At 39.2% G+C, this 24,076-nt stretch overlaps 12 protein-coding genes across 12 annotated transcripts; 8 read left to right on the forward strand and 4 right to left on the reverse strand.

Annotated features, from left to right (window-relative positions):
• Positions 1–1,313: 1,313 nt before the first annotated feature.
• KQ657_003385 (uncharacterized protein) lies at positions 1,314–2,048 on the reverse strand (the record flags this gene model as incomplete). Its single annotated transcript, XM_043194111.1, has 1 exon — positions 1,314–2,048. One exon carries the CDS (start codon positions 2,046–2,048, stop codon positions 1,314–1,316), a length of 735 nt encoding a protein of 244 aa, XP_043051163.1.
• Positions 2,049–2,335: 287 nt separating this feature from the next.
• On the forward strand, positions 2,336–2,917 carry FCF1 (rRNA-processing protein; the record flags this gene model as incomplete). The annotated part of the gene is made up of 1 exon (XM_043194112.1): positions 2,336–2,917. The coding sequence occupies one exon, from the start codon at positions 2,336–2,338 to the stop codon at positions 2,915–2,917; it is 582 nt and encodes a 193-aa protein (XP_043051164.1).
• A 156-nt stretch (positions 2,918–3,073) lies between these two features.
• CIR1_2 (uncharacterized protein) lies at positions 3,074–3,993 on the forward strand (the record flags this gene model as incomplete). The annotated part of the gene is made up of 2 exons (XM_043194113.1): positions 3,074–3,082; positions 3,199–3,993. 2 exons carry the CDS (start codon positions 3,074–3,076, stop codon positions 3,991–3,993), a joined length of 804 nt encoding a protein of 267 aa, XP_043051165.1.
• A 131-nt stretch (positions 3,994–4,124) lies between these two features.
• On the forward strand, positions 4,125–4,964 carry KQ657_003388 (putative ATP-dependent kinase; the record flags this gene model as incomplete). The annotated part of the gene is made up of 1 exon (XM_043194114.1): positions 4,125–4,964. The coding sequence occupies one exon, from the start codon at positions 4,125–4,127 to the stop codon at positions 4,962–4,964; it is 840 nt and encodes a 279-aa protein (XP_043051166.1).
• Positions 4,965–4,980: 16 nt separating this feature from the next.
• On the reverse strand, positions 4,981–6,744 carry GAP1 (Gap1p; the record flags this gene model as incomplete). The annotated part of the gene is made up of 1 exon (XM_043194115.1): positions 4,981–6,744. One exon carries the CDS (start codon positions 6,742–6,744, stop codon positions 4,981–4,983), a length of 1,764 nt encoding a protein of 587 aa, XP_043051167.1.
• A 495-nt stretch (positions 6,745–7,239) lies between these two features.
• KQ657_003390 (uncharacterized protein) lies at positions 7,240–7,842 on the reverse strand (the record flags this gene model as incomplete). The annotated part of the gene is made up of 1 exon (XM_043194116.1): positions 7,240–7,842. The coding sequence occupies one exon, from the start codon at positions 7,840–7,842 to the stop codon at positions 7,240–7,242; it is 603 nt and encodes a 200-aa protein (XP_043051168.1).
• Positions 7,843–8,624: 782 nt separating this feature from the next.
• On the reverse strand, positions 8,625–9,419 carry MDE1 (methylthioribulose 1-phosphate dehydratase; the record flags this gene model as incomplete). Its single annotated transcript, XM_043194117.1, has 1 exon — positions 8,625–9,419. The coding sequence occupies one exon, from the start codon at positions 9,417–9,419 to the stop codon at positions 8,625–8,627; it is 795 nt and encodes a 264-aa protein (XP_043051169.1).
• A 352-nt stretch (positions 9,420–9,771) lies between these two features.
• On the forward strand, positions 9,772–10,374 carry DID2 (uncharacterized protein; the record flags this gene model as incomplete). The annotated part of the gene is made up of 1 exon (XM_043194118.1): positions 9,772–10,374. One exon carries the CDS (start codon positions 9,772–9,774, stop codon positions 10,372–10,374), a length of 603 nt encoding a protein of 200 aa, XP_043051170.1.
• A 540-nt stretch (positions 10,375–10,914) lies between these two features.
• Positions 10,915–11,868, forward strand: KQ657_003393 (exosome non-catalytic core subunit; the record flags this gene model as incomplete). Its single annotated transcript, XM_043194119.1, has 1 exon — positions 10,915–11,868. One exon carries the CDS (start codon positions 10,915–10,917, stop codon positions 11,866–11,868), a length of 954 nt encoding a protein of 317 aa, XP_043051171.1.
• Positions 11,869–13,339: 1,471 nt separating this feature from the next.
• GLT1 (glutamate synthase (NADH)) lies at positions 13,340–19,711 on the forward strand (the record flags this gene model as incomplete). Its single annotated transcript, XM_043194120.1, has 1 exon — positions 13,340–19,711. One exon carries the CDS (start codon positions 13,340–13,342, stop codon positions 19,709–19,711), a length of 6,372 nt encoding a protein of 2,123 aa, XP_043051172.1.
• Positions 19,712–19,895: 184 nt separating this feature from the next.
• On the forward strand, positions 19,896–21,809 carry TOP3 (DNA topoisomerase 3; the record flags this gene model as incomplete). The annotated part of the gene is made up of 1 exon (XM_043194121.1): positions 19,896–21,809. One exon carries the CDS (start codon positions 19,896–19,898, stop codon positions 21,807–21,809), a length of 1,914 nt encoding a protein of 637 aa, XP_043051173.1.
• Positions 21,810–21,840: 31 nt separating this feature from the next.
• KQ657_003396 (FG-nucleoporin) lies at positions 21,841–23,653 on the forward strand (the record flags this gene model as incomplete). Its single annotated transcript, XM_043194122.1, has 2 exons — positions 21,841–21,848; positions 22,159–23,653. 2 exons carry the CDS (start codon positions 21,841–21,843, stop codon positions 23,651–23,653), a joined length of 1,503 nt encoding a protein of 500 aa, XP_043051174.1.
• Between the last annotated feature and the right edge of the window lie 423 nt (positions 23,654–24,076).

Genomic DNA, 24,076 nt, shown 5'->3' on the forward strand with positions numbered 1-24,076 from the left:
AAAAAAGTAACCACTAAAGCCGTTTTGCCCAAACGAATTTTAATCAAGTCGTTTAACACGTTTGGCTCAAAACCAATCTTGGACCTTTAATACCAACTGGGAACACTACACAGTCCTTACTTAGTTGCTGACAGAGATTTTGACTGCAGAATAGACTAATAACAACAGCCACAATAACTCCAAAAGATTTCGGCACTGCCTCGATTCTTTATTTGCAAATTACGCCGTCAATTCATACCGTATAATCAAAACCTAAACTAAACCGTTCGTTAAGTTGAAGCTACGAAACGAATATATTCTTCAATAATTTAATCAAACTTATGCTACTATCCGAGATAAAAGACGTTTAGAATTGAGTTTTTTTCCGGAAGAGAATGCTATATAGTTTGCAAAATGAGAATAGATGCTTCGACATCAAAAAGGATTCGTGAGATTCCAATCTGCTGTTGTGATTAATGAAATTGCTTTCTAAACCAGCTTATTATACAGGTTCAAAAGCAACTTTAAGTGGAGGAATTCTCGGTAGCAATCATAAAGTACCTGGTGGGTTCCACATACACACCTCTCTTTGAAAAATTTCTTTATGATTGACTGGTTGCGAATATCGCGAATAGTCCTACTGCAGAAATCGAAATGGACACAAGTCGGGAATCCGGTGTTAAAATTGAGGTGGTGGGGGTTAAAAGGCAAAAACGACATAGAAGAAACTAAATCCACATGGTTTCAATTATGAATTTCTTTTATGGGACAAAACCCATACAATTTATGCTCCTATCGAGTACCTATTTTTGGATAACACACGCGAATCCAAACTTCTGTCAAAATACGTTTTCGGTCTAACATATTTAAGGGACCGTTCCCCTGAGTCAAACTGACAAATGTAAATTATCTGTTTCTTTCTTATTTAATTACAGTTTTTGAATTATTCAATCTTAATAAATCCTTTTAGAATGCAATTCAAATACGTTTTCGCCGCTGCTGCCGCCGTTGCAACTGTCCAAGCTGCTAACAATTCTTCTTCTTCAACTGCTTCAGGTGCTGCTGCTGCTGTCGACGTGAAGGTTGGTGCTGTTGCCGGTATCGCTGCTGCTGGTTTCGCTGCTTTGATTATGTGAATCAACATTTCAACCTAAATGGTTGTGTCCTATTCGCCTATGCTTATATAGAGGTTTGCTTTACAAAAAATGTTTAATACACCTTAATAATTTAATTGAATTTTTTACACTAGCTCAAAACTATGTAGAATTTAACATGAACCCTCCTCTGTTGGGGCTCAAAAATTATTTCTCAAACATTTATTAATCGATACTTGGTTATTTCGGGACCCTCAATATCCCCTTAAGTGGAGGAATTATAGGGGTAAGACCTAAAGATTCTTTAGCCAAGTTATTTTCCTTGTGGTTGGTTCTCCACTTGAGGGGGTTATTCTCTTGGTCAGAGTCATAGCTCCCTGTTTGTTCTCGAGAAATATAACCCCTATCTTGATAATCAATTCCATCACTAGGTGGTATTGTTTGAGAACTCTCTAAAATTAAGGCTTCTAATTTATCCACCAAAATCGTTTTACGGAATTCATAAAGGTCCAACTGATGGTTGAACCTCATAACATCAAGTAAAAGCCGGGAAATACTATCCTCATCTGTGTCTTGTTCATATTCGTGCTTTAGTTGTTCTTCCTCGTACCTACTCCTCCTACAATCATCGGAAGGGCCCGCACTACCCCCAAGTTCACTGAACTGTGGAACTTTCAAGTTTCGTAATAAGCGCAAAATCTCTCCTGGGTCTGATGGAGCCCTACATAATTTATAACTATAACTAGGTGAAACGATCATCCGAAGCGGGTTACAGGTTGTACCTCCATTGAATGGATTCTTTTTTCTACGGATTCCTGGTGATGGTGATGGTATAGGTGTTGATCTAAATTGGGGGGTTCCAAGCAACCGTTCCTGTATGGGGGATTCTAAGTCCTCGGTGCAGATCTTCCTTATTTCTCTGGAAATAGGATTTTCTACTGAAGAATTGGATTCAAAGTCGCTTTCCAGTGGCATCGATTCTGGTTATATGAATTCTAATCGGTATACTAGTAAAGAGGTTACAGCGGCTGTAGATAAGAAAACCTTTTGTATTGAAGGTTCGAATTTAAGGCTTGAACTTTTGATTTTGGTGCACGTCCTTTTTGGGGCATCGCAATAAAATTTGGTAATGAGATGACTTAACATACTAAGAATGCTGATACTAAATTAACCTTAGAAACTCAGTAAGACATTGATATAAGAATTACCATAACGTGTACATATAATCCTCTTCCACTACTACTTCTAGTTCAAGTTATAATATGGGAAAGGTAAAGAAAACAAGAAAGTTTGCGTTAGTCAAACGTACTTTGAACAATAAAGACAATCGCATAAAGAAGAATCAAGAAGAATTCAAGAAGAAGACCGCAGTTGCTAAAGATGACCCTGAACTTACAAGATCCGTACCTCAAGTATCATCAGCCTTATTTTTCCAATATAATGAAAGTATTAAACCCCCATATCAAATCCTCATAGATACCAATTTCTTTAACTTTTCCATCCAAAAGAAAATCGATATTGTTAGAGGCTTCATGGATACCCTCTATGCCAAATGTATCCCTATGGTGACAGATTGTGTTATGGCAGAATTAGAAAAATTAGGTCCAAAGTATCGAATAGCTTTGAAACTCGCTAAAGATCCTCGTATAAAGCGTTTAAGCTGTTCCCACAAGGGTACATATGCCGATGACTGTTTGGTTCACAGAGTTTTACAACATAAATGTTATATCGTTGCCACCAATGATGCTGATTTGAAAAGAAGAATCAGAAAGGTCCCTGGTATTCCTATCATGAGTGTTGGTGGTCACTCATATGTCATTGAAAGATTACCTGATGTTTTCTAAGGTTCGCATTTATCAATCATATCAATTATATTCCAGATTAGTATCGTTAATGCAATTATATTATAGTATATATATTATCGTATGCATGTAGTGTTTCCTTACGCTTTACCGGTCAATGGTCGCCGGAAACGGAGAACCAAATCACCCTACTTACGGATGACAAAAGTAATAAACATAGTCGGTTAAACCCTCGGAACTGTTCCGGTTCTTGAGTGTTTTCTGAAAATTTTTAAGACACACTTAGTCAAGGTAATCGATTTTGAATTCTACTTTACATTGAGTCTTTAACGGCTGCAACTCCAGAGATCATGTCGTCCAAACTCAAGATTTTAGTCCCTGTCAAGAGAGTAATTGATTTTGCTATCAAACCCAGAATAAACAAAGCCCAAACAGGTGTTGAAACTAAAGGGGTTAAGTTTTCCATGAACCCTTTCTGTGACATTGCATTAGAAGAGTCTTTAAGAATAAAAGAAGCCAACAAGGGATTGGTTGAAAAGATTCACGCAGTTTCTATTGGACCTACCAAGGCTCAAGATATTTTGCGGACCGCACTAGCTAAGGGTGTTGACACTACAACTTTAGTTGATGTAGGTGAAGAAGAAGTGGAACCATTACAAGTAGCTAAGATCTTGAAGAAGGTTGTTGAGAAGGAAGACAGTAACATTGTTATTTTGGGTAAACAAGCCATTGATGACGACGCTAACCAAACAGGTCAGATGCTTGCTGGTTTGTTGAATTGGCCACAAGCAACCAATGCTTCTAAAGTTGAATTTTCAGGTGATGATGTCATTATAACAAGAGAAGTTGATGGTGGTGCTGACACATTAAAAGCCAAGTTACCAGTTGTGATCACCACTGACTTAAGATTGAATGAACCCAGATATGCTTCCTTACCTAACATCATGAAGGCCAAGAAGAAGCCATTGGAGAAATTAAAGCCTGCCGACTTGGGCATAGAATTGGCAAAGAAATTGGAAACCTTAAAGGTGGAAGAACCACCAGTTAGAGAGCCTGGTGTAGTCGTAGCAAGTGTTGATGAGTTGGTTAGTAAATTGAAGGAATTCAAGGCCATATAAACTTCACCTTCCTCTTTTTTATGGTTCTGCGTATTGCTACCATACAATATGGTTAAGTATATCGTTATAATAAAATGGTAACAAAAAAGTCGCACCAGCTTTCTTCCCAGTAAACTCCTCTCTTAAATAGCATGGATACCTTAGGCGTAACCATCGAGTTTCTCGATGAATACATTAAGAAGCATGACTTTACGACCAAACCTTTAGTAGTAGGTGTTTCTGGTCCTCAAGGGTCAGGGAAGCTGTATTTGAGTGTTCATTTACAAAAGGTTCTCACGGAGAAGTACCCTCAATATCAAACTATCCAATTCCTGATGGACGATTTGTATCTTACCCATGAAGATCAGAATCAATTGAACTTGACTAATGAGAATTCACTTTTACATGGTAGAGGGTTACCAGGTACGCATGATTTGGTGCTTGGTGAATGTTTATTTAGCAGTATCCGAAATGAACATTGTCCAATACAATTTCCCATCTATGATAAACTGAGATTCAATGGCAAAGGTGATCGTTCTGAATCGACTGTAAAAATAGATAAACCTGTCAATATTGTTATTTTTGAAGGTTGGTTCAATGGATATACAGCATTGGATGATACTCAACTAAAGCTTGCGTATTTTGGAAACCCCAATCTATGGGATTATAAATTGTATGAAGTGGAAGAAGTGAATAGATATTTAAGGCTATACCACAACATTTGGGATCAATTTGATGTATTTGTCAATATAAATGCAGCTAACATTGTTGAAAATGTCCTACATTGGAGAACTCAACAAGAGCATATGCTAATCTCACAAACGGGTGTTGGTATGTCTGACGAACAAATTAAGGTGTTTCTCAAGCGTTATATGCCTATTTATGCGCTCTATTATAATGATTTATGTGGTGGTGGTAATAATAATTCTCCTACTATACAACTTCATATTAATTCAGATCGTGTATTAATTTCCCATACCATAGCTAATTGAATTGGCCCACTCCTTCTCAACACCAGAATTTATAAACTCTATAAATGAAGGATCTGCTGCTAAGAGCTTGCTTCTCTTCTACAGCTTCTTGTCTGATTAAATCAGTATCGATATTAACTCTGCCGGTATCAACATCAATGAATTCAGCCTTAATCCATAGTCTGAGACTTTTCTTCCATATCTTGTATCCTACCCAAGATGCTAATAACACTGGGAATCCCAAATATGAGATGAAGAACCCATATGCACTTGGCTTTCCACCTAATGGGAATAAGGCAATCCAAAATTGAGCTATGAGTACTAAGATATTGATTGCAAGTCCATAATATGAACCCCAGATTCCTGCCTGTGAACGATATGGTAACTCCGATAAATCTCTACCTTGGGATCTCATTGCTGCTCTAAATCTAATGTGAGAAACATTGATAGAAATCCATGTAAATATGGAAGATAACCCAGACAATGCCAATAACCAGTTGAAAATCTCTTCTTGTTTGTTACTTGCGGAGATCAATGCCAACAATCCAAAGATATCGGTAGCCAAAATAGCTACAAGCGGTCTACCAGCTCTATCGATGTATCCAGCCCATTTAGGTGCCATTCCTTGTTCTGCCAAAGAGTTCAAAGATCTAGAAGTGGCATAGACGGACGCATTTCCAACTGACAAGACAGATATGAGAATTACAGCATTAATGACTGAAGGTAAGCCTTTCACCCCACCATTAACAATGGCAATCACAAATGGAGAAGCTGTAGCATCAACAGATGATGAAGCATTCATCAATCTAGAATCGTTATAAGGGACAAGTGTGGAAATCATAACCAAGGTACCCATATAGAAAATACTAATTCTCCAGAATACTTGTTTTATTGCCTTTGGAAGAGTCTTTCGAGGGTTGGGTGTTTCAGCAGCAGTAAGACCGATCATTTCAGTACCACCAAATGAAAACCCAGCAGTAACAAATACCGAGCAGACTCCCTTGAACCCGTTGGCAAAGGGACCAGGATTCTGCCAGTATTTTCCACCTACAAATTCATTTGAGGGACCCCCACCACATATCAATACGATTGATAAGATAATAAAGCCCACTACCGTAACAACTTTGATCATAGAAAAAATAAACTCGGCTTCTCCATACCATCGAACTCCAAGCAAAGTAATGAGCACAATAACTAACCAAAAAATAATGACAAACACATTTGAATTGATATCTTTGTTCCAGTATTTGATAGTGATGGCACCAGCAACAAGTTCCAATGGAAGCAAGACGAAAAATTGCATAAAATAATTCCACCCTACTGCAAATCCAGCACTTGGTTCTATGAAACGAGATGCATAAACATTAAAGGACCCGGACACTGGAAATGTTGTAGAAAGTTCACCTAATCCTTGAATGGTTGTATAGACTGCTGTTGCCATAATAAACCATGCAATCATAATACCACCAGGACCACCTGTATTTAATGCAGATCCAGATCCAACAAAAAGGCCGGTACCGATTGAAGATCCTATACTTATCATTTGCAAATGTCTATTTTGTAACTTTCTGTTCAATTTGGAGTTTGCTGAGTTGATATTAATACGTTCAAGATCGCTAAGGGAATCAGCATTCTCGCTATTCACATGTGCATTGGTAAGAGTTTCTGTTTGAAGGGCTGGTTTGAAGGAATCTTTAAATTTATCCCAAACTCCAACAGAAGTTATGGCTTCTGTTGTAGGAGCAGATAATGTGGTTTCTTGTGCATAGGAAATTTCACTCTTTAACTCTTTAGTAGCCATTATTATTATATATATGATTAATTAATACCCCATTTGGTGCACTTTAATACATCTCTACGACTTTTACTGTATATTTATAGAATTCTACTTGCATGGTACGTTAACTCATCGTTCCAGACATCGTAAACGGAAGCTGCAAAATTATAGTCAAGCTAGAATAAAAATTGCGTTTTGGATGTGTCTTATACAAAAAACACCGTACCAATTCTGTAGGTATGACTCAGTTTACACCAGAGCCTTGAGAAACTTTGTAATGGCATCCGATGCCCTGCCTTGTATTTGTATAGTAGTAAGCTTATAGCATTGATCGAATCCTACATACAGCGTAAATGGAAACTCACCGCGGACTTAGGATAGATTGTTTGATCCAGAAACGGCAGGTGTATAGAACAATTCAACCCTTGCACTTCAACTCTCGCCGTGAAACGGAAGTTGTACCACTAGTTGACTCACGTAGATGAATAAACTTAAAGCACCATCTGATGACAGACCATCTTATTTAGTAAAGTTATGTCTTGAAAAAGAAGATGGGGGGTTATTGTAGCTTCCTGTTTTCTTCATGGTACTTGCTAAAGTACGTAGAACATTACACACTTCATCCTGGCCAGCAGCAATAGATCTATTTGCTCTTTCCACCTCCACCACTCTGGGAACAAGGATCAGAAGAAACTCTTTAATGTCACGGGTTGACTCTGTAGCGGCCATGTCACATATTGCTGATAGTTTCTCCCAGGGGAAGAATTTATCCAAATCCAGAGCCGTGGATTTGGAGGACGACTTGGACTTGGGTTCCAAGGAGTTGATTCTTTTCTCCAATACAGCTATTTTGTTGTATAATGAGGAGGTTAGCTTATCGGAGACATCCATTTGTTTTTTAATTGATTGTAACTGACCAGACATATCAGTTATTAAAGCTTGTAACAGGTTCAATTGGTCACTAACATTGTTTATTAGCTCAGCTACCTTGTGATCAGAAAGATGAACTTTCTTATTTTTTTCCTTATTGAGTTCAATAAGACTTAGACACTCCACTTCCAAGCGTGCTGCCCATTCGAGTAGTTGTTGTTGTTCAGATGTAAAGGACCCTTCAACAGACATGGAGTGGCTTATAGTGGAAGAATTCGATAGCATTTATATTCTGTAAATTTGAGGAAATATATGTGTGTGTGTATGTGTGGATGTATAAGGTTCACCGGAAGTACTGGTGTTTACTTTATTGGTGATTCCTAAAGAATATAAATGACTGCAAAAATAATGAAACCATACAAACTCCGTCTACAGATTCGATTCGCGTGCGCACCTGAAAAATCCGATGATGGGAAACATTCATTTCCCAAAAGCGCCATTGTAGACGCCAATAACATCGTTTAAACCCAACTCGGTGGTAAACCTGTGGTGTTGTATTGTTACTTTACAATTGAAACAGCATCTAGTTGCTGATATACGTGGAAGCAAAGAGAATTCTGTTATGTCTGATCTTAAACCATTTGTTGATAGTATGTTCTAAGTTCACCGATAGTTATTGGCATTGATAATTTTGTAACTACAAGTTATAATCTGAAATACTAACCATTATTCAGAACAAGTGAGAATTCTCACTACAGATGCTCGACTTTTAGAAGGGGTCCTTGCTGGATATGATAAGTCCACCAATGTAATCTTACTTGAGTGTTCGGAGTGGATCATGGGTGGTGGAGAAGATGCCCAAGAGATTGAACTTGGGGTGTACGTGATTCGTGGAGATTCGGTTGTTTGTGTGGGAGAAATTGAATCTAAAGTCGACTGGACAACTATCAATACAGCATGTGAACTCAAAGGTACAAAAAATCCATTATGAAAAAAGTACAGTTTGTTTATTATTATTTATTAAAAGGGGGGAGTTATTCAGATGTTCCACGAACTAAAGGAATACCTGCTAACTTCATTTTAACAGCCAACTCTAAAAGGTAATCCAATGCCTCATTATAAACTTTGGCCTTCCAAACATCCTCACCCCACACATAGATCCCATGTCTTCTTACAAGAACAGCAGTGGTACCAGGATAGTTTTTTATGGCCTCTTGCAAAGAATCTGTCAAATCTTCTTCGTAAGGAGTGTTCTCAATGATTGGAATCACTAATGTGTCATGATAATCCATACTTCCAACTTTCTCAACTACTTTAGTCTCGGGGTTAATTGCCAATCGAGGAAGTGCCTTAATTTGTTCAATGTGTGACATAGAGAATTCAACCTTGTCTTCATAAAGAAGAGTTGTCATGACGGCATTCTGTGAATGTGTGTGGATACAAGCTCCAGCATCACGTAAAGTATAACATGACATAAATAATGGTGTACAGGCAGATGGTTTGTACTTGTACTTTTTCGTCAATTCTTCAGGACATTCATTAGGAGTTCTTAACAATTGCTCATTTCTACGATCAACGACAAACATTTCCCATGGTTGTAACCGTTCCTTTTGAATACCCGATGGTGCAATGTATACAACATTAGGGTTGGCACCTTTGACATCTCTGATTGAAATACCACCACCAGTACCTGTTACCCAGTTATTATCATAAAATAACCGACATAATTCACAGATTAGGTTTGCAGGATGGTTTGGATCTTCCAAATTTAAGTATTTGTCGTCCAACTTGACCTTTTGTGCTTCACTTTTACAGAAACAGGAACTCATATTGAAAAGTAACGCAATTAGTATTCAAACTCGAGTATTATCACTCTTTTGTGTTTTAATTGTACCCTGAAGTATCAAGATCGATTGTGGATGCAGAAAAGTCGATTGTGTGCAATGGTTAAAATGGCCCATGTGCATCAACAACGATGGGATACAAGTTCAGTTTGCCGTGCTACCATGTTATTGCGCTACCATATTATATGTTGGATGTGGATTTTTCAAGCATGACTTTTTTCGACCAACTGATAAAGAAGTAGGAGGGGCAATAGCCCAAAGACCCTAAAGAAACTAACGGAGAGAACGTTGTCCTATCCGAGAATTTATTGTTTCTGGTTATATTAAATTTGGTATAATGTCGCTTGAAAACTCTCTTTTTCAATTAAAGTTTACAGCCAAGCAGTTGAACAGACAGGCTGTAAAAGCGGCTAAGGAAGAAACTAATGAGAAAGCCAAGGTTAAAAAAGCCATGATGCAAGGAAATAATGATATCGCCCTGTTGTATGCTCAGAATGCTATTCGTAAGGCTAACGAGAGAGTTAACCTTCTCCGTTTAGCTTCAAGAATTGATGCAGTTGCATCACGAGTACAAACAGCTGTTACCATGAGAAGTGTAACAGGAAACATGACCCAGGTCATTCGTGGTATGGACAAAGCATTGCAAACTATGAATTTGGAACGGATTTCAATGGTTATGGACAAATTTGAGAATCAGTTTGAAGATTTGGATAGTTCAACTTCATATTATGAACTGGCAACCAACAATGTCAATGCCTTGACCACTCCACAAGAACAGGTTGATGAATTAATGAACCAATTGGCTGATGAAGCAGGTATTGAATTGAAACAAGGTCTTAATGAAACAAAGGTTGACATTATATCACCCCCTACAAAGACCCAAGTTTCAGAAGAGAAGGAAGATTTATTAGCTGAGAGATTGAGAGCATTACGGAACTGATCTACATCTAATTCGAAGGTTTGAAATTAGTTGATCTGCATTATAGAGATGTGCATTTTAGACCAAGTTGGGTCTAAAGATTTTGTTTTTGTATTATTGACTTTTTTGGGTTGTACAGAGAAGAGAATATAGGTAAAAAATTGATATTATTAGAGCATTTAATGGTGAAGTTGTAACGTAGAGAGTGAACAGGGATCCTTCATTCCCTGAATTAGTGAAAGTTGTTAATGCAGACTTCTCAATTTTGCAGAATAAATAGAGGTTTTCAATGAAATGTAAATACTATACAAAGATGCCTTTTAAGGGACAACCTAAATCGTAATACTATATTAGTACTATCTATAATGAAAGTAATTGTAAAAGTTTACTTGATATGGTATTTATCTATTTATTTAAACGTAATGGAAGGTTTACATGGTTAAGTCACGTGATCACAGAGTAACTTAGACTTACACAAAACATCCTTGTGAAAAAGAACTCATCTTCAAAAGCCTATACTGACAAATTATCAACAGTTAGATATACAAAGTAGACATCAAGATGGAGCTCAAGCAAACTCCCATTCCTCTTCCAGTGCTTGGTCGGGTTCAACCAAGACTTGCCTTAAGTCGTCATCTTGAACTCGGAGTTCGTCCAAATCTCAAGACACCTACTGAGTTCACCAATATTTCAGTTGATGTTCTAGAGCCCTCAGGTGAAAGTATAGGTGGTAGCATACTTAGGTATGGGTCCCACACACGTATTATTACAACACTTGCGTTAGGAATACGTGAGGATGGTGGCCATCTCGATAATGATGCTAGTGGAACCATATATCCAATATTAGAGATCAGTAGAGGGCGAGTAGGAGCACCTACCGATGAGGAGATGAGCCTTGCACAGAAGTTGTTCGAGTTGATAAAGATAAATAAAGTGATAGACAGTAATAATCTACGGGTAGGACCTTTAGGAACACAAATAGAGTCGACAATTGAATATCCAGAAGAAGAAGATGAACTTCAAACTAAAAGGTATAGATATGTGATCACTGCTAACATTCAGGTTTTTGGCCGTTCAGGACCATTATTTGATCTTATTTGGAGACTGATGATGATAGCACTTGAACAGTGCCAGCTTCCTCGAGTGTACCAAGAAGCCAACGACTTCAAAGGAAGTCAAATGAGAGTTGCAGTACGTATGCGTGGTCGTCAATTGGTCAAAGAAGATGTTGGTATAGAATCGCTTAAGTTTGACATGAGTAATAAGATACCATTGGTTACTCCTGGCTCCCCACGGCCCTCACTGCTTCTTTGCTTCAAGTTTGGGGTTTTTGAAGGTCAAGTATTATCTGACATTGAAGGTGAAGTTGAAGAACTGAGTGTGGATTCAGTATTCTATCTTATACGAGAGGAGAACAGTAGCGTCATTAGACATATCAGTGTGCAAGGTAAGGCAGTTGACTATTCACATTTGGTAGCAGCACTTGCGATGAGTGGAGCGGCAGGTACTTCCTGATTGGGAACTTGGTTCCGTTGTAGCCAAAGGTTAAATTTGATACAAAGTATGACATATTTGAGAGCATATCATTAGCCAATAAGATTTTGCGACGTATTGATTCTTGCGACTTTGTGTACCGCCGAACAAAACAAGTTAACGGGCCGAGTTCGCTTGTAAGACAACTACTTAATTTGGCATACTCCACTGGAAGGAAGGAAGGAAGGAAGTTCACCCTGCCGTGGTCATGAACTTTTTCTAGAATACGGTACAGTGAAAATTTTTCTTACGTATGGGTAAGGATTATTATGTTCTGAATTTAATGCTACTGTAACAATGTGAGTAATGCAACCCAAATAGAGCAATTTCAAATTTATAGAAAAGTTACTCCGGTAATTCAAAAGAATTTTTCAAGTGTATGCCTTGAAGTTTTGGTAACCACAGCATTTAAAATTGAAACAAGACTCACCCAGAATTCCCCACTACTTCAGCCTCATATGTGAGGCGACACAGAGCCAACTGTATGGCGATAGAGTGGCCCTCGTGCACAGTAGTATGAACTTTGTAGCGGAGTTCTCCTATGCCCCAGAGATAGTACGGCGATAGTCCTCATATATGTAGGCCCAAATAAATCGGTGTTAGTAAGAGTGGGGAATATGATCGTGCAAGGAACAATTAATGGCTGACGGTGTGGGTCTCATCCATTTGATGGAGATAACAAAATAAAAACCATGTCTTATATACAAGATTTTAATAGTCAAACAAAGGACGTGTACAGGTGATTAGCATCCAAAAGGATTCTATTGGATCTGATCGTTGAGTCATCATGTCTCTGTAGTCAATAGTAGCATGCGGAAACTTAAAACAGCGGAAGCCAACAAATCGTTTTAGATGATAGTAAAGGTTATAGCAATTGATCTAATAACTGTTAGTATTACCTGGTACAAACTAACTGCTATGCAACACAATCAGTTTATTGTGATCTAAAGAAGAATTAAACATAGACAACATGTTCAGATCGGGTTACTATTTTTCAACTAATCATACCAGTAATTACTGTAATAATACTCTCTTACTACAGGCAGCAGTCTATGACTGTTATGGACTTAATTATATGCTCTAACATTTTCTGTAATAGCTCCAATCATACTTTTTCTTTTTGACAGGCACCTTATTGTCTTAGCTGAGATAACAAACTTTTCACCCTTCACCCGCATTTTTCGCCCACTATTTATACCGATCCAAATCTCCCCTGGGCAAATAAAATATTTGCAATTTCTCTCCATCTCTTCCACACACTTTCTGCAACTTCGGCTCTGGATCAGGATCCTACCGCTGTAACAGACATATATACATAGCACACACACACACACACACACACGCATATATATATATCTGGAACCTCGGCATATCCGATATTTGTACTTTACTTTATTCTATTTTACTAAACTACTACTACTACTACTACAACTACTGATCCAATAAACGTAAAATGGCCTCCTACGTGGAAGAAGAACAATTTAAAGAGACCAAAGTGTACTCGTACGATGAAGTGCCAGAAAACAAATCTTGGGCTCACTCCATGCCTGTGGCCAAAGGGTTATACAACCCTGATTACGAGAAGGATGCCTGTGGTGTCGGTTTCACCTGTCACATCAAGGGTAAATCTTCCCACAAGATTGTTCTGGATGCTAAGAGTCTTCTTTGTAATATGACACACAGAGGTGGTGAATTGAACCCTAAGGATGGTGATGGTGCTGGTCTTTTGAGTGCCATGCCTCACAAGTTCTTGCAAAAGGAATTCAAGTACCATTGCAACATTGATTTACCTCCAAATGGTCAATACGGTACTGGTAACATCTTTTTCAAGAAGGATGATGCAGTCTTTGAAAAATCCCAGAAAACTTTTGAACAAATCGCTGCTTCTTTGGGCCTTAAGGTCATGGGATGGAGAAGAGTCCCTCATGATAGTACTATCTTAGGTCCTGCCTCTTTATCAAGAGAACCCTACATTTTACAACCATTGGTTGTTTTGGCTGAAACAATAGGCTCTGAAATTGACACCAAGACTTGGGAATCCAAATACCAAGCTGATTTTGAAAAGAAGTTATTCCTTTTGCGTAAATCTTCTTCTCACTCCATTGGATTGCACAACTGGTTCTATGTTTGTTCACTTTCTAACAGAACTATTGTATACAAGGGTCAATTGGCCCCAAACCAAGTGTATAGTTACTATCACGATTTGATGAATGTCGATTATGAAGCTCATTTTGCTTTGGTCCACTCTCGTTTTTCCACCAACACTTTCCCCTCTTGGGACAGAGCCCAACCAATGAGATGGGCAGCTCACAATGGTGAAATTAACACTTTGAGAGGTAACAAGAACTGGATGCGTGCTAGAGAAGGTGTTATGTCTTCCAACTTGTTTGGTGAAGAATTAGAAAAGTTGTACCCCATTATTGAAGAAGGTGGTTCTGATTCTGCTGCTTTTGATAACGTGTTGGAATTACTTGTCATTAACGGTGTTCTTTCTTTACCAGAAGCTGTCATGATTATGATTCCTGAAGCTTGGCAAAACGACAAGTTGATTGACCCCAAGAAGAAGGCTTTTTACGAATGGGCTGCTTGTTTGATGGAACCATGGGATGGTCCAGCTTTGTTCACTTTTGCAGATGGTAGATACTGTGGTGCTAACTTGGACAGAAACGGTTTGAGACCATGTCGTTACTATGTTACTGATGACGACCATATCATTTGTGCTTCTGAAGTTGGTGTCATTGATGTTGCTCCAGAAACCGTGTTGACCAAAGGTAGATTGCAACCAGGTAGAATGCTTTTAGTCGACACTAAGGAAGGAAGAATTGTTGACGACAGAGAATTGAAGCAAAATGTTGCATCCAGATTTGACTTTAAGAGTTGGGTCTTGGCCAACATGATCTCTATGGAAGATTTGACTTCCAAGTTGGTTGCTCGTCAAGAATTGGATTTGAGTGCTATTTCCGAGGAATTGACTTTGACCGATACTACTGTTCAAACAGACTCTAGATTGGTTGCATTTGGTTACTCTCATGAACAAATCCTGACCATCTTGGGTCCAATGGCCGAAGCTAAAGAAGCTTTGGGTTCAATGGGTAACGACAATGCTTTGGCTTGCATTTCTCAACAACCCAAATTGTTATATGAATACTTCAAGCAATTGTTTGCTCAAGTTACCAACCCTCCAATTGATCCTATCAGAGAGGAAATTGTTATGAGTTTGGAATGCTATGTTGGTCCTCAAGGTAACCTTTTGGAAATGAAGCCTGACCAATGTAATCGTTTGCTCTTAAAGTCCCCAGTTTTGTCTAGTGCTGAATTGGTTGCTATTAAGAACATTGAAAAGGTTTACCCTAAATGGTCTGTTGCTAACATTGATATCACTTTCCCTAAATCTGCTGGTATTCAAGGTTACATTGATACTATTGACAGAATTTGCGAAGGTGCTTCTAAGGCCATTGCCGATGACCATCAAGTTATCATTCTTTCTGATCGTTTGACCTCCGCTGACAGAGTCCCAATCAGTGCCTTGTTGGCTACTGGTGCTGTCCACCACCACTTGGTTAGACAAAAGCAAAGAGCCAAGGTTGCAATTATTGTTGAAACCGCTGAAGCTAGAGAAGTCCACCATGCTTGTTGTTTGGTTGGATATGGTGCTGATGGTTTTAACCCTTACTTGGCCCTTGAAACTTTGTTGCGTATGAAGCGTGAAAACCTTTTGAAGAAGGAAGAATTGACTGACGAAAAGATAATCAAGAACTATAAAATTGCAGTTGATGCAGGTATCTTAAAGGTTATGTCTAAGATGGGTATTTCTACTTTGGCTTCCTACAAGGGTGCTCAAATTTTTGAAGCTTTAGGTATTGATAACTCTGTTATTGACAAGTGTTTTGCTGGTACTGCCTCTAGAATTAAGGGTGTAACATTTGAATACATTGCTCAAGATGCTTTCTCATTTCATGAAAGAGGTTACCCATCAAGAGACACCATCAAGCCTGTTGCATTGCCAGAAACTGGTGAATATCACTGGAGAGATGGTGGTGATGCTCATGTTAATGAACCTGCTGCAATTGCTTCTATGCAAGATGCAGTTAGAAACAAGAATGAAAAGGCTTATGAAGCTTACTCCAAGAAGGAATATGATGCGATTAAGAACTGTACTTTGCGGGGTTTATTGGACTTTGACTATTCAGATTGTACTCCTGTTCCATTGGATCAAGTCGAACCATGGACCGAAATTGTCCGTCGTTTCTTCACTGGTGCCATGTCTTATGGTTCCATTTCTATGGAAGCTCACTCAACTATTGCTGTTGCTATGAACCGTATTGGTGGTAAGTCTAACACTGGTGAAGGTGGTGAAGATTCTGCCAGATCACTTATTAGTGAAAACGGTGATACCATGAGATCTGCCATCAAGCAAATTGCCTCTGGTAGATTCGGTGTGACCTCTTACTACCTTGCTGATGCCGATGAGTTGCAAATTAAGATGGCTCAAGGTGCTAAGCCTGGTGAAGGTGGTGAATTGCCAGGTCACAAGGTTTCTGAACAAATTGGTAAGACTAGACACTCCACACCAGGTGTTGGTTTGATTTCCCCACCTCCTCATCATGATATTTATTCCATTGAAGATTTGAAGCAATTGCTTTACGATTTGAAGTGTGCTAACCCTAGAGCTAGAACTTCCGTTAAGTTGGTCTCTGAAGTTGGTGTTGGTATTGTTGCTGCCGGTGTTGCCAAGGCCGGTTCCGAAAATATCTTGGTTTCTGGTGGTGACGGTGGTACTGGTGCTGCTAAGTGGACTTCCATTAAGCACGCTGGTTTGCCATGGGAATTGGGTCTTGCTGAATCTCATCAAACCTTGGTTTTGAACGATTTGAGAGGCCGTGTTATTTTGCAAACTGATGGTCAAATCAAGACCGGTAGAGATGTTGCTATTGCATGTTTACTTGGTGCTGAAGAGTGGGGTTTTGCTACCACTCCTTTAATCGCCATGGGTTGTATTATGATGAGAAAGTGTCATTTGAACACTTGCCCTGTTGGTATTGCAACTCAAGACCCAGAATTGAGAAAGAAATTCTTGGGTACTCCTGAACACGTTATTAACTTCTTCTACTATGTTTCCAATGAATTGAGAACTTTTATGGCCAAGTTAGGTTTCAGAACTATCAACGAAATGGTGGGTAAGACTGAAAGATTGAAGGTTCGTGAAGATTTGAGAAACACCAAGAATGCTAACATTGACTTATCTCCAATTTTGACTCCTGCCCACACCATTAGACCTGGTGTTGCTACTCACTGTGTCAGAAAGCAAGATCACAAATTGCATGTTAGATTAGATAACAAGTTGATTGATGAAGCCGAATTAACTTTATCAAAAGGTTTGCCAGTTACCATTGACTGTCACGTTGTTAACACTGATCGTTCTCTTGGTACTACTTTGTCTTACAGAGTTTCTAAGACTTTTGGTGAAGCTGGTTTGCCTCATGACACTATCCATGTGAATGCTAAGGGTTCTGCTGGTCAATCCTTCGGTGCCTTCCTTGCCCCAGGTATTACATTGGAATTAGAAGGTGATGCCAATGATTACATTGGTAAGGGTTTATCTGGTGGTAGAATTGTTGTCTACCCTCCAAAGGAATCCAAATTCAACGCTGAAGACCAAATCATTGCTGGTAACACTGCGTTCTTTGGTGCTACTTCTGGTACGGCCTTCATTAGAGGTGTTGCTGCCGAAAGATTCTCAGTCAGAAACTCTGGTGCCACCATTGTCGTTGAAGGTACTGGTGACCACGGGTGTGAATACATGTCTGGTGGTCGTGTGGTTGTTTTGGGTTCAACTGGTAGAAACTTTGCTGCTGGTATGTGTGGTGGTATTGCCTATGTTTTGGACATTGCTCAAGACTTTACTGAGAAGTGTAACACTCAAACTGTTGAATTATCTCAAGTTACTGAACCTACAGAAATTGCTTTCTTGAGAAACTTGATTGAAGATCACAGACACTACACCGGTTCCGTTGTTGCTGATACCGTCTTGAATGATTTCAACAGAATCTTACCAAGATTTGTTAAGGTCTTGCCTCATGACTATAAGAAGGTGTTGGAGAAGGAAAAGCAAAAGTTGGCTGAAGCTAAGAAGAACGAATTGAATCTCTTTTTGAAATCCATCAAGGAAGACCCTGAAGCTGATGTCACCAACGGTGAAGTTGCTAAGATCAAGAAGGGACATGTTCACAAGGCTGCTGCCCAAGAACCAAAGGTTTTGGATTTGGAAGACACTATCAAGGACACTGAAACTGAAACAAAGGCTGTTGTCAAGTTGGACAAACTTAAGGGTTTCATGAAGTACAAGAGAAGAAATGAAAAGTACAGATCTGCCAAGGAAAGAACCAAGGACTGGAAGGAAATGACTTCTAGATTAACCAAGGAGGAATTGAAATATGAAACTGCTAGATGTATGGATTGTGGTGTTCCATTCTGTACCTCAGATACCGGTTGTCCTATTTCTAACGTTATTCCAAAATGGAATGAATTGGTTTTCCAAGACAGATGGTATGATGCCTTGCAAAGATTAATGATGACCAACAATTTCCCAGAATTCACTGGTAGAATTTGTCCTGCTCCATGTAATGGAGCTTGTGTTTTGGGTATCAATGAAGACCCAGTTAACATCAAATCTGTTGAATGTGCTATTATTGATCATGGTTTCGAAATGGGTTGGATTAAGCCTACCCCACCAACCCACAGAACTGGTAAGAAGGTTGTTGTTATTGGTTCTGGTCCATCCGGGTTGGCAGCTGCTGATCAATTGAACAGAGCTGGTCACTCTGTGACTGTTTACGAAAGATCTGACAGACCCGGTGGTTTGTTAATGTACGGTATTCCTAACATGAAGTTGGACAAGGGTATCGTTAAGAGAAGAACTGATTTGTTGGCAGCTGAAGGTATTGAATTCATCGTCAACACTACTATTGGTGAAGATATTACCGTTGATGAATTAGAAGCTGAAAACGATGCTGTTGTTTTTGCTGTTGGTTCTACTATTCCAAGAGATTTGAAGATTCCTGGTCGTTCATTAAAGAATGTTCACTATGCTATGGAATTGTTACATTCCAACACCAAGGCTTTGTTGGATGATCAATTGGAAAACATTAGAAAGACTTTGGAAGGTAAACATGTTGTTGTTATTGGTGGTGGTGACACCGGTAACGATTGTTTGGGTACTTCTACCAGACATGGAGCCAAGTCTGTTACAAATTTCGAATTATTACCTCACCCACCAGCATCTAGACCTAAGGATAACCCATGGCCACAGTGGCCAAGAGTCTTTAGAGTTGATTATGGTCATACTGAAGTTGCTGCGCACTATGGTAATGACCCTAGAGAATATTCTATTTTGTCTAAGGAGTTTGTTGATGACGGTGAAGGTAACGTTAAAGGTATTAAGACTGTTAGAGTTGAATGGAAACGTTCTGACTCTGGAGCTTGGCAAATGGCTGAAGTTCCAAACTCTGAAGAATTCTTCCCTGCCGATGTTGTTCTTTTATCTATGGGTTTCATTGGACCAGATTCAGACAACTTGGGTATTGAAAAGACCAAGAGAGGTACCATAGCAACCACTGATCCTGCTTCATACAGAATCAACGACAAATTCTTTGCTGCTGGTGACTGTAGAAGAGGTCAATCATTGGTTGTCTGGGGTATTCAAGAAGGTAGACAATGTGCTCGTGTTGTTGATGAGTACTTGATGGGTGGTTCCAGATTACCTGGTAACGGTTCTATTGAACAAAGAAACTTCAACTTGTTGGAAGAATTAGCTGACAAGGTTTAAACTAGATTGAAAAAAATATTGTTAGTAAACTTGGTGTGTGCAAGTTTAGTCTTATATAGTTATTTTCTTTCATTGTGTATTGTTTAATATAGTGTGTGTTTATAAGAGTGAGTGTCTGTAATAGCCATAAAATAGTGTAGTAGTTTACTATACAATTTAACGCGAACTACTCTCTGTTGTTGCCATGAGTAATGTACGGGTACTATGTGTGGCGGAGAAGCCTACAATAGCACGTCAGGTATCCGGAGTGCTTAGTGGAGGCAGTTTCCGTACACGGAATGGGAAATCAAAGTATAATAAGAACTTTGAATTCACCTATAACTTTGGTCAATGGGGTTATGCGCAAGTGGTGATGACCTCAGTTTCAGGTCATTTGTTACTGATAGACTTCCCTAGTAACTATGGATGGGATAAGGTAACTCCGGGAAGACTATTTGAAGCTCCTATCACCGAGGTTGTCCCCAATGATAAGAAGGACATATACAATAACATCAAACAAGAAGCGCGTTTCGCCACCATACTCATGATCTGGACAGATTGTGATAGAGAAGGTGAATACATTGGGTGGGAGATAGTTAAAGCTGCTCAAGAGGGTAACCCCCGGATCCAAATCGAGACGTCAGTTTTCCGAAGTCAATTTAGTCATTTGGAACGGAACCATGTCATTCATGCGGCTAATAACCCCATCAGTTTGAATATGAAAGCTGTTGATGCTGTTGCATGTAGACAAGAAATTGACCTTCGAGTAGGTCTGAGTTTCACAAGACTACTTTCACGGTCATTGGGAAGCTCTCGAGTCATTGAACCCAAAACGTTGATATCTTATGGTACATGTCAATTTCCTACATTGGGGTTTATAGTCGATAGGTATAAACGTGTCAAGAGTTTTGTTCCTGAGCAGTTTTGGTATATCAAAGTTACTTTGAAGAAAAATGATCAAATGGCCGATTTTCATTGGACAAGAGGTAATATATTTGACCGATTGTTCCCGACTTTGGTGTATAGTGACCTTTTAGCTCGATTTCCCCAAGGTGGTAAGGTCCAAATGTCTCATCCCCGACCAACTTCCAAATGGAAACCTTTGCCATTGACAACTGTCATATTGCAAAAGGACTGTTCCGTCTACTTTAAGATGAGTGCAAAGGCAACGTTAGATGCTGCAGAAAAGTTATACCAAAGTGGTTGGCTACTGTATCCTAGAACGGAAACAGATGTATTCCCTGATGCCATGGATTTGCACAGCTTAATTCAAAATCAAACTCAATCACCTATTTGGGGTTCTTATGCTCTGGAGTTATTGAATGATGGTAAGTTTGACCGCCCTAGAGCAGGTAAAAACAATGATCAAGCTCATCCTCCTATTCATCCAGTGGTGTTTGTTTCCACTGATGTTCTACGAGATTCTAACCAAAGGAATGTTTACGAATACGTGGTTAGAAGGTTCCTTGCTTCGTGTTCTCGAGATGCTAAAGGTGAACAAACAAAGGCTACTTTTGAATGGGGTCATGAGAAGTTTGTGGCAGAGGGGGTCATGGTGAAGGAACTCAATTATTTGGAGGTTTACAAGTATCAAAAATGGGAGTCTTCCAAACAATTACCCCAATTTGAGAATGGAGAATTGATCAAACCTTTCAAACATGGAATCTTTGAAGGCAAAACATCCCCGCCTCAGTACATGACTGAAGCCGAGTTGATTCTATTAATGGATGCTAATGGGATTGGAACGGACGCTACTATTGCAGAGCACATTACAAAAATAATTGACCGACAGTACGTCTCAAAGACAAAAGTTGGAAGAGGTGGACCTGAAGTACTTGTACCTTCATGGCTAGGAATGGGACTAATTGATGGATTTGATAGCATGGAATTTGATGATATTTCACTTAGTAAGCCATTCCTTCGAAAAGATCTAGAGGTCAACCTATCCATGATTGTTTCTGGTTCTAAGACTAAACAGGATGTTCTAACAGAATTCGTCACCCTCTACAAAAGAGCCTACGCTACTACAAATTCGAAACTCCCTTTACTAAATGATTCGTGTCGTCGTTGTCGAGATCTTACCACCACACAAGCTAGCACTACAACTCCAGCCATGTAAACGTCAACCCTCAAACCTTTACTGTGCAACCATGATACTGTTTGTATTGATGTGCACACGACTAATTTGATATTCATTGAAGCAGAAAAAAAAATACATTGGCAGTGGAGAGTTGAGCACTTAAAGGATCTGGAAGGACACTTTCTTGATTGCGTGTGCTTGACATGTATCGTCTGTACGGGTCAAATAATCAGTATCAGTCACAACAGCAACAGACACAACAGAAAGTATGTAAGTTCTTTCAGCAAGGGAATTGCAAGTTTGGAAACTCGTGTAAGTTTGCTCATGTCAAGGATAATGGCTTTGGGAATAATAATAATAGTAATAATGGATACTCCAATAATTATAGGAGTAATAACTTCCTGAATGGGTATTCATCAAATGGAAGTTCTACTCAATCCGGAATCAACTCCGTCCAAGATTTTGCATCTATGAGGAACAGGGAAGTACTAGAGAAACAACTTCAAGAAGAAATTGCATTATATAAAAGTGGAGGAATCCAAAGTGCACCTGTTCTTTCATCATTTGGTTTAGGATTATTTGCTACCAATAATTTGATTACTGGACGAGATCTTTCATATGAAGAACAACGATTAGAGTATGAACAAGCCAAAGCTAACAATACATTGGAGAACTATTTGAAGGTGTTGGAAGCCAGGAAACGAGACATGGATTTTTGCATTAACCAGCTTAGCAACAAAGTACCCACAGCCGTTCATTATCAACAGAAGGCAGCCACTTCTAATATTGTACCGAGACCATTTATTAACCAAACACTAGAAGAAGGAATAAATAAGAATATGAATAATTCAGGATTTGGAACCAGTGGATTTGGAAACACTGGAGGAGGAGGAGGTTCAGCTTTTGGATCTTCAGGGTTTGGCTCATCGGCATTTGGAAGTTCTGGATTTGGATCCTCAGGATTCGGTACAACATCGAAATCATCTGCGTTTGGGGCTTCTGCTTTTGGTGCTAATAACTCTACACATTCAAATAGTGGGTTTGGTGGTGCAACAACTTCTGGTTTTGGAAACTCTGGATTTGGATCTTCCACCGCTTCTTCAAATCCATTTGGAGGAGGTTCAGGAGGCGCGTTTGGTTCTCAAATAAAACAACCCAATGGGGCATCTAATGCATCACCATTTGGTAGTTTGAATAGCAAGCCAGATCAAGGGAATCCTTTTGGTAACTCAGCGTTTGGATCAACTACAACCGGTAATGCTACGACTACTACTAATTCAGCATTCGGCAATTCTGCTGCCACCGCTATCGCTTCGCCATTTGGCAATTCTGCTTCCACTACGACTAATGCTTCACCATTCGGTGCTTTTGCAAATGCCCCATCTGGATTTGGATCATCTGGGTTTGGATCTACTTCGACTTTTTCACCATTTGGATCATCAACTGGAGGTGGTGGGTCAGCTTTTGGTACTTCCACCACCACGAATGCGAACCCCTTTGGAACTACAGCTACATTAACATCAAATCCCTTTGGAAAATCCCAATCAAATAGTTCTCCCTTTGGCACGACAAGCAATACTAATAATGATACTAAAGGCTCATCATTTGGAGGATTTGGTGCTACAACCACCAGCAATGCTTCACCTTTTGGAACTGCATCACAGAACCCTCAATCCGGAGGCATATTTGGAAGTACGACGACATCCTTTGGTAGTAGCAATAACAATAATAATGCTAATAATAGTATTAGTGGGAACAGTGTGCCTTCTGTGGATACAGACGAATATAAACACTATGCACCTGAAGCTATTAAGGCATTTGAAGCCAACAGATTTGAACTTGGGCATATTCCAGATTTGGCACCTCCATCAGCACTTTGCTAGACGAACGGGTTTATTATAAATAGGTTATATTTGGGTTTACGACTAATAGAATGGTTAAAAGTAGTTTGATGGCGCACACCATCAATGTAATTTGATTTTGATAATAGTACACTAAAATATTGAGATCAAACTTAAGTAATGAAAATAGCTGTTCCTATGATAGTTTTCTTCTCTGATCAATGATATGCATTGAATGCACCAATTGTGATGTGGACAGCACGTATTCCAAATTAAAGAGTGACTTTATTAAGCTAACGCTATGTTCCCAATGCGGCAGTGTGGTGGATAAATACATTGAATACGACAATGTGCTTATCTTTCTTGATATCATGCTTTTGAAGGCTCAGGCGTATCGTCATGTGACATACAACGCTGTGGAATCAGCGTTGTTCTACGATAAGGGCCAATCAAAGATCAGCTGGT

This window comes from Scheffersomyces spartinae (genome assembly GCF_019049425.1).
Source record: "Scheffersomyces spartinae strain ARV_011 chromosome Unknown scaffold_3, whole genome shotgun sequence".
Classification (NCBI taxonomy): Eukaryota; Fungi; Ascomycota; class Pichiomycetes; order Serinales; family Debaryomycetaceae; genus Lizanozyma; species Lizanozyma spartinae.